At 34.3% G+C, this 9771-nt stretch overlaps 1 protein-coding gene across 1 annotated transcript; it reads left to right on the top strand.

Annotated features, from left to right (window-relative positions):
- The first annotated feature begins 319 nt into the window (after nucleotides 1–319).
- On the top strand, nucleotides 320–3960 carry LOC147847228 (CBL-interacting serine/threonine-protein kinase 23-like). The gene is made up of 13 exons (XM_087339419.1): nucleotides 320–445; nucleotides 548–619; nucleotides 743–850; nucleotides 928–1008; nucleotides 1458–1511; nucleotides 1582–1707; nucleotides 1791–1880; nucleotides 1971–2093; nucleotides 2180–2290; nucleotides 2386–2502; nucleotides 3237–3293; nucleotides 3437–3511; nucleotides 3620–3960. Exons 1-13 carry the CDS (start codon nucleotides 404–406, stop codon nucleotides 3692–3694), a joined length of 1131 nt encoding a protein of 376 aa, XP_087195545.1. The 5' UTR covers nucleotides 320–403; the 3' UTR covers nucleotides 3695–3960.
- Nucleotides 3961–9771: the final 5811 nt, after the last annotated feature.

Here is a 9771-nt window from a genome sequence, read left to right as displayed (position 1 = left end):
AATCTAATTGATTATCTAATCTCATGAATAGGGAGAAAATTCTCGACCAAGCAGATATAAATTGAGAAAGTTAAAGATTTAATAGATTATCTAATTTCCTGAACAGAGAGCTAAGTCTTGACCAATCATAGGAATATAAATTGAGAGAATTAAAGATTTAATTTTTTATCTAAACTTATAAACAGGGTATTACTTTCTGGGCCAAGCATAGAGCTGTTATTTGAGAAAGTTAGGAACTCCTTTTTCAATAGCCTATGACTAATAGCATACTTTTTTTTATGAATTTCCCCCTTCAAGATATTTAGACCTGCCTGTGGCCAATTTATATATTCATTGGAAATGATAAGAATGTTTAAGCTAACTTAGCAGTAAATTTCGGCAGATTAAACGAGAAATTTCAACCATGAAGCTTATAAAGCATCCAAATGTTGTTCAAATATATGAGGTATGAGGAATATCCTCAATTCTCTCTCATATTCCATATTATATCTATAGTTTTTTCATCTTCATGGTGATTTGGCTTATGTGCATTTGCTTGCTTTGATAGGTTATGGCTAGTAAGACCAAAATTTATATAGTTCTAGAATTTGTCACAGGAGGCGAGCTATTCGATAAAATTGTATGTCCTTCTCGCTGTTATTCATTTTTTGTAATTTGACCTGAGATTTGGAAAATGATTTTCTCCAGTTAGAATTCATTTTCCGTTAACTCCTTTATGAAGAAGACTTTGTGTCTTCTCTAGGTTCATCGATCAAAACTCAAAGAAGATGAAGCTAGGAGGTATTTTCAACAACTTATAAATGCTGTGGACTATTGTCATAGTCGAGGAGTCTTTCACAGAGACCTTAAGGTGCTTACCCGTTTATTGGATTTTATCTAGAATCATTTCAAGTCTTTTATCGATATATTCACTATGATGTTTTGCAGCCTGAAAATTTGCTTCTCGATTCACAAGGAAATCTCAAAATATCAGACTTTGGATTAAGTGCTCTACCACAACAAATCCGGGTAAGGAGTAATTTCATGACATGCATTCACCAAGCAACAAAGGTTTGGAATTTGAGTGAAAAGTGCACTGTCAATATGTGTTTTAATAAAGAATATCCATGTAGCATAATTCATTTAGAGAAATTGACAATTTGAGTGTTAATGTACACTGAACAAAAATGTTTAGTGAAAAGAGAAAATGTGCATCAAGAAAAAATGTGCATGAGCATGTATTTTCATGCAGTTGAGGACAGCAATTAACATTAATGATTTTATGGGATGAAAGTTAGAATATGAATCAAGTGTTACATAAATATGTTAGCATGAACATGTATTTTCATTGAGATAAGGAAAGAAATTAACACAATGATCTTATGGGATGAATCAGATCATTTACCATAAACTCAACATAGTTATCAAACAACATCATGTAGCCAAATCAACTAAATTCAGTGTTATGTTATTTTCAGGAAGATGGTCTCCTGCACACCACATGTGGTACACCAAATTATGTGGCTCCTGAGGTAATTAGAATAAAATATGTAGATATATATCTTTGATTTAAAGAAATTTTAATTCAGTTTTATCTTCCAGGTTATAAATGACAAAGGCTACAATGGGGCAACTGCGGATTTGTGGTCTTGTGGCGTTATTTTATATGTGTTAATGGCTGGCTACTTACCGTTTGATGAAGAGAATCTTATGGCCTTATATAAAAAGGTGTGTCACCATTTTCTGCTCCTTTATGTAACATTTATACTGGGGTTTAATTTGTTGCTTGATTTTTTTTTGGATTGGCACAGATTCATAAGGCAGATTTTACATGCCCAAAATGGTTCTCAGCAGGAGCACAGCAATTGATATGCAGAATACTGGACCCCAATCCAAAAACTGTAAGCTGATGTTTTATAAGTATGGCTGTTTGTGGCTCTTTACATTCGATGCCTATACACTCATCTTTCTGGACTACTGATTTTTTCCAGCGAATTACTATACCTGAGATTCTACAGAATTCATGGTTCAAGAAGGGCTACTCACCTCCTAAATTCATTGAAGAGGAAGATGTTACTTTGGAGGATATTGATGCTGTCTTTAACAACTCCTCTGTAGGGTTTATATTTCCTGTTATCACTTAACTTTTTGTCTGTTTGTGTTTGGTTCCTATTGAAATTGTACTTCTATTATTTTATAGGAACACCTAGTTGTTGAAGAAAAAGAGACCACTCCTGTGTCGATGAACGCATTTGACTTAATTTCTTTGTCACAAGGGCTGAATCTGTCTACACTATTTGAGAAACAAAAGGTAACCATCTGTTTTCAAAGTTTCTGCTTCTGTAAGTTATTATTGATGAGAACTTCAGCGCTGAATATCTTCATGTGGATGATTTTTTATCATAGGGCTTAGTAAATCGAGAGACTAGATTTACATCGAAGCATCCTCCTAAGGAGATTGTGGCAAAGATTGAAGAAGCAGCCAAGCCTTTGGGCTTCAATGTCCAGAAAAAGGATTACAAGGTAGAAATGCCATGTTATTGTCTTGATACTACGTCTACTACTCATTTCTCAAGTTTTAATATTTCTTAATAATTTCACTCTAATATGTTTGAGGCAATATTTAATCTCAAGTTCTGGAATCGGAGTTTTCTTGGAGTGGGGTGAATCTGCTTGTGAGGAATGCCATCACTGGAAACCTTGGTCAGCATTGGAATTGATATTCCTTATGTTAAGACACCATGAACTGACATTTCGAAAGTTGAGATTATGAAATTAAATAACATTGCTTCGTCCATAACCCTCTAAAGAAGGGGAACAAAATTAGCGCTCATATGTTTTTCAAGATGAGGCAATAATAAAATATAAATCCCAGCACAAGTAACAAAACAAGGCTGGCACAACTTGCATTCAATATCGTTTAGTACCCAGTCTAAAACTTTTTCGGCAACTTGTATAGTTCTCTTTTATGCTTTGTCTAGATTATTTCCATGCCTTTGTATAGATCTTTTGTAATATTTGGTTTCATGCCCTATAATCTAAACGCAAGGTAAATAAATTATTGACCTTTTAGCCAGATTGTGTAGTTCTCTTTTATGCTTTTCTGGACTGTTTACTTATTTAAGTATTTCCATTCCTTCAGATATTTCATTCCCCTGAACCATGAGAATGCATAAATATAAATAACCAATTGTTTCACAATTCAAAAATGGAAATATTTGATATTTTCAGTTACATTTAAATGTTTAATAATGCAGATGAAGTTGAAGGGTGAGAAAACAGGAAGGAAAGGCCATCTTTCTGTGGCAACAGAGGTATAATCTCAGTGACACTATATATAGAAGTGCACGCACATTTATCTGTGTATATATCATATGCTAGAAGATAAAGGCATATGCATATATATTTTATCCTAGAAGAGAAAGCCTCATTTTTATTTTTGATAAAAATGATATAGGTATTTCAAGTAGCCCCTGCTCTATTTATGGTTGAAGTGCGGAAATCTGGTGGAGACTCTCTCGAATATCACACGGTTTTTTTTCTTGTTCTCTTTGATTTATAGTCTTAAAATATTTCACCTTTTCATATGGACACTTTTACTCTAAAATAATGAATTCCTATGTTTTCTACTGGGGTGCAGTTTTACAAAAAATTGTCCACCGGGATCAAGGACATCGTATGGAAATCTGAGGGCCAATGTGATGACCAAAGATGATGTTAGTGTCCTGGTTATGCCAGGTGCAACTTGCAGATGATATTCATTGCACAACATGCAATTTAGGGTTTCAACATAATGCCAACATGTGAAGTAATCAAAAGTAATTTCCTTACTTCCGTTTTGTTCATAACCACCATCAATGATCAATGATGGTTGTGTTTGCTAAGAGTCTCTTACTTGTGAATATAGGAAAAGGTATTTATTCTACCTGCTCAATCTATAATTTAAAACCAAGATTAATAAAATCAATTGTATTCTTTTTTGTAGATCTATGAGTTTGTTGAGTTGATATGGAATTCTTTTTGTAGATTGACCTAAATTTTATAGAATTTGATATGGAAATGAATTCCAAATCAATTAGCAAATTAACTGAGATTTGTTATTGTAGATCTTCCTTTTATATAATATCTGAAATCTTTAGTTATTGAATACATGACTGAATCTCCTTAAATATTATAAAGAGAAGTTGCTTCATCTCAGAGAAGACATGTTTTGCTAAGAACCAATGTGTTAAGTTTCTACTGTTCTTCTATGGGAAAAGATAATGGATAATACTGTTCTATACATCATTTTCTTACTTTATTCGACTTATTGGTAATAGATCATATTGTTTGTTTTAGAATTCACCATACGTCTAGCAAGTCAATATTTTGCAAATATCTGTAGGAAGACCTGAAACTGTGGACAACTTCATGCACCTCTTGTTTCCTCTAGTTTCCATGCATTTATTACCGTGGTACTCGTATGAGTATGGTCCATCTTGTCTGACCAGGAATTTAAGGTTGACCAGTTAGTGTGAACACGAATTCTAAGCAATTACTCTTTGTTAATGAGAATATATAGAAAGATTTTTGAATCCATTATCTCTTCTTCCACCTTATGCATACCTAATCTATGTGGGTTTGTTAGCGAAGACGAGTGGCAACCATGTACATGGGAACTACAAATGCCTATAACATTGAGAATATGAGATAAAAGAAGAGTCTTCATGAATTTGCTTTAGATGCTGACTCTTTTTATCCCATTTGTGGTTTGACTCTTGTTTGCATCGTAACTCAATAACGAACACATATTAAACTCGGAGCGCATCTTTTGTACAAGCCACTTGGCTACCAATATCTATGCAAGTATCTCCCTCATACGAACATTGAATCATGTCATATAAACCCATAAAAAACTTGGAACACATCTTTTATACAAGCCACTTTGTTACCAATATCTATGCAAATGTCATTGGAAGGTGTGTAGCATCTTGGCTCAAAATTTCAAGTCATCTTTTAACATCTAAAACATGTTATGTTTATTTCCCTATTTTTTAATACATTATGAGGTGTTAATGTAATGCATTTAAATAGAACATTTTAGGTATTTGTTAAATAAAAGGTTTTAAATCAATTGTAAATAACAAATAAATTGATATAGCAATAACGTTAAGCATATAGCATCATATAATTCATCACAATACACTCTCACACGTTCTAGCCATTGATAGGGTAGCATGTTTATAACACAATGATTGACCTTCTAGAGCTTTTGGAGTAGTGGTAGGTTAGGGGAATAATATTGAATTATTTAAGAGGTTTTTATTGTTTTGATTAATTAAGATGAAGGCCTTCTGCATCAATAAAGATGGCTACAAACAGTAGATGGTAAGTTGATCTTAAATGGTTTCCAGATCTTTCAGAATATGTTCTTTCTTTGTTGCTAACTATCGAATTTGTGGTTTTCTAGTTGATACCCAATAAAGTATGGTTTGGAAAAAATGTCAATTACCACTTGCATGCATCACCAACACCTCTACTCTTTTAGAGAGGCACTTTATTGATGCTTCAACACCACTTACATTTGTACTATGTATCTTGATCATATAACTAGACATATAGTCCTCAAATTGCTCCCACCCTTTAAAGAGAGGTTTTCATTCCTCTAATAAAATCAAGGAATTGAATGATAAAGAATGTATCGTGTGCCTCCAATTTGAAACCTACTTGTGTAGGATGAAATATATACATATACATAAGCTTTATGAAGATGAGGAGTGGGAAGAGGGATTAACACAAGCATTTGGATTTACAAATGCACTTTTCGTTTGAGTTTCTTAGTTATTAGATCATTGTCTATGTTGTATTTTTGCACCCATGGACCATGGTGATTACTAGCTTGTGTCTTTAGCTCTTTTTTTTCTTTGCTTCTTTCAACACATTCCCATCTCCATTCTGATATTCATTCATAGGACATACCTCCATTCGCAACACTCAAAACATTGTCAAACTTGGTAATGTAAAATGCATAGCAAAAACTTCATCCAGTCTACAAAAGAACATAACTTCTTCATACAACATGCCTATAGATCTATGATGAACAAGAGCCAATATGTACATTATAAGCTTCAACTAGACACACACATCCATCCGATTAAGCTTAATATCGTTAGTCCATTGGGTAAGAATACCACAGCGATTAGTTTGATAGAGTCAAGTGAGAATGAATTTGACAAGGTTGGGAAATGACATGTTTCACAACGAGTATTCACCATTTGTCATTTGTTAAAGTAAATGAAACAAAAGTCGAGCGAAGAGTATTGGAACAAAAGTAAATGTTAAATACCGAGAACGTATTAACTCAAATTTATTTGCAGGTATTTGTACGCTCGAAAAGCCAAAATGTATATTTAGTACTCTATATTAATCTTCTATAGACGTGCAACACAACACGAATAGGAAGGGCTTCGAAAAACTTTTTCAATTTTGATTAAAAGTTGTGTTCATACTAACAAAGAACGCAATTCAGAGTTAACAAATATTAAAAAGAGATCAAGTTATTTAATATTCAAATTTGCTAATATCTTGATATACACTATGTAACTCGGCTAGAAAGCTTAAACTCCATCAACTTAGGGCAATTAATTTCATGGCATTAAGAGTTACTCACAATTGGAAACACACAAGATGAGCACAAAAACCCTTGTGGGTGATAATGATCAAGAAGATAAGAAAGTAGATCGGAATATGAAGACAACATTCTAAACCCAAAATCTCCAATAGTCAAATTGTCTACTCTAATAAAACCAAATATGACTAAAATGGGATTCCCTATCTAGGAAAGGGTTAAAGGAGATGTCTAACATGTTGGTATTGGCATATCCATGTATATGGATGTGCATTGAATAACATTTTCAATGTATCAATTTTCAATGCATATCAACATGATTATCAAGTTGGTCTAATAACGTAATTACATCCACAAATCCGCTACTAATACGTTGATTAAGTTGGTCCAATAAAGTGGTCCACATCTAAAATCATATATTTTAATCTTCAGTACCAAAGATTGATGATCAAGGATTGTCAAAAGTCTTACGGGACAATTACAATGTGTGAATCTAACATAGGTTGTCAAGAAGAACCTAGTGTAACCACTTGCAAAAAAGGGAGTACATAAAAAAGGAAAAATCTAGCATTCTAATAATAGCATTAATTGTGAAATTTTGTCACATTTGCATTTGCACTTGCATACATATGGATTGAATGAATGTTGACAAATTAATTTCTGACACCCTAACTTTGGCAACATTTACCTCTTTAAGCGCACTTATGGAAGTGCCCTTGGACTTTGGTGGTTGGTTAGTGACAGAAATGACACATCCTAAAACAGGGATTGGATTACATGTATTACTATCAATGGCGTCCATGCACAAAGAGGAAAGTTAAGCTACACACATATATAATGAGCTTTACGTATGAATGTTATAAATGTACATTGAAGACACAACTCTTTTTAAAAGATTATTTATGCCTATGGGTTTTGAATACCGGGTAAAACAACACTAAAAATGTAATTGTATAAGGTCTCCAATGTGTACAACTTGTGGGGGTACATTCATGATCACTTCATTTAAGTGGTGCAATCTCATGATTACTACTAAAAAATGGAGGACAATTTAGTCATTAGAAAAAAAATTAGATTCACAATCTATCTATTACTTTATCTAATGGTTACAATTTTATGTTACTTTTATTACTACTCTAACATAAGAGAAGTTAGTCATTAAGGATTATGTTAAAAACTAAAAAATAAAAAAGATTCAAATTTACCTATTGATTTATCTCATCGTGACAATTTTTTTTCTTTTACAAAAAAAACACTACTTCGCATTAGTTAGCAAAAAGAATACAACAAAGTTTACCCGAATCCTCCGTGGGATCAACATATACAAGTCAGAGGAACAACTCCAAAACTATCAAAAACAAAAACAAAAACTCACACGACCCTTAACTCACAACAAAACTGAAATAAACCCCATTTTACCCTGACTCTACTTCTCCCAACAAACTCTTTTATAACAAAGTTATCCAGGTAACGCAACTATGCTAACCCACTTGTGCTTCATGTATACATATATAATTACATCCCATGTATAATATTGGGAGCCATCGGCATAAACAACCACCTAGGGGCCTGATAATTCCACTTAGGCCTCGTCGAAGATTTGACTATCATGGGAAAACTACCCCATTTCAGCAAGAACTTTGACTTTGTCCTTTCTACTTCATCTTATTCCCCCTGAATTGAGTCATATCGTCCACGCAACCAAGCCACAAGCTCAAGCCAAATATTTAACATCACCTCCCCGCATGAGAGCTTTTGCTACTGAAAAACAAACTTACGGCACATGGTCCGAATGTGCTAAACTGATAAGCACACCACCATAAGCCAAATCTCCTCAAAAAATTCAGAATTTGTGCCAAGTCTCACCCCATCACATTGGAACACGCTACCATCCTGCACTATAAATCCATGTCCCTTTTTCAATACTTTTTCAGTGATAATACAAAACACATTGATACCAGTATCATACATTCTCAAATATACTATAAAAAAGGTTTAAAATCCACCATTTTCATGATTTAAAAATAAATAAAAAAGTGATTATACAAAGAAATGATTATTAAACTACAAGCTAGTTAAAGAAGCTTTAACCGCTTAACAGAATGGTAAACAACTCTCAAATAGGAAAGATTGATAATTAATCAACCATTTTTACAAAGGTTTAAGCTTTTAAGATTTATAGAAGAAAGCTCAAGCATTGAATATAGAATGTGAAGAATGAGAAGAAGACAATGTGAAGAGTCAAAAATTTATACTTCTCTTACAAAAGACATTTAGCCCAAGCCCATCTTAGACTTGTATTGGACACAAGATCCTTACACTTCAATCTTAAGCATTATTAGGTAGTACTCTCTAACCCTGAACTTGTACCAATGCCATTGAGAAAGCATGGAGAGTGCAATGTCCAACAAGTACGGCAACCGAATGTTTGTGCACTACATGTTTCATATTAAGGGGCATAGTTTATTAGGTCAAGGGTTGTAGACTACAAAAAGGGGAGATAGATAGGGAATGTGTTGTGAGAGAAAGGTCAAGGTGAATATCATGTGAGGTGTTGACTAAAAGAAGGATCTATAACATATCATTGGTGAGTGGAAGGGAGGGGGAAGGGAGGGGGATTTTGGTGGTGGTTGTTACGGGCATGACCATAGAATATCCCGTGGTGAGAATTTACCGTAGTATTCTATACATGTGGATAAGTGTGAGGGTTAAACGAGAGTGTAAAGAAGGGGAGGATTACTTTTAATCCTCGGGATTGATACAACCCATTAGGCCAAGTGTGAACTTGCCTAGGGGCCTTGGGTATCGCTATAAATAAGATGCCTAGCTACCCTCATTTCATCATCTTGTTGACTGCGTCGAGACTCTGTCTTGTGGTGGGTCAACTCTTGTAGTGAGTGCGCTAGCACTAGGTACGACTCGACACCACGGCGATGGTATGGGACGCCAATCGAGGCTCGAGTCTGTCTCGATCCCTTCGCTCGGGGGTGGTCAGGTGGATCGGCACCCTTCTTTCTCTCACTCCTTTCTATCTATCTATCTATATTCTATCCTTATCTAATGCTTACATTAGTTCATGTCTCTAATAGTGGTGGTTGTGGAGGGTTGTAGGTGAAGCAATTGAGGTAGGTCAAAACGAGTTGGCATGCCAAGGATGATAGTATATGTAGGGAGGTGGCCAAGAC

The sequence above is a fragment of the Azolla caroliniana genome, unplaced genomic scaffold (genome assembly GCF_043228905.1).
Source record: "Azolla caroliniana isolate FFs.n. ecotype wild unplaced genomic scaffold, voAzoCaro1.0.p SCAF_1328, whole genome shotgun sequence".
Taxonomy (NCBI): Eukaryota; Viridiplantae; Streptophyta; class Polypodiopsida; order Salviniales; family Salviniaceae; genus Azolla; species Azolla caroliniana.
Note: the sequence above shows the minus strand (reverse complement) of the source record. Positions and strands in the feature narration are given on the sequence as shown.

Excerpts from the sequence above, each read along its gene's own strand:
- LOC147847228 (XM_087339419.1), top strand. The coding sequence starts at position 404 with ATGAAGCTTATAAAGCATCCAAATGTTGTTCAAATATATGAG. Across the intron at positions 1,708-1,790 it reads TTATGGCCTTATATAAAAAG|ATTCATAAGGCAGATTTTAC; the intron begins GTGTGTCACCAT and ends GGATTGGCACAG. Across the intron at positions 3,512-3,619 it reads ACTCTCTCGAATATCACACG|TTTTACAAAAAATTGTCCAC; the intron begins GTTTTTTTTCTT and ends ACTGGGGTGCAG.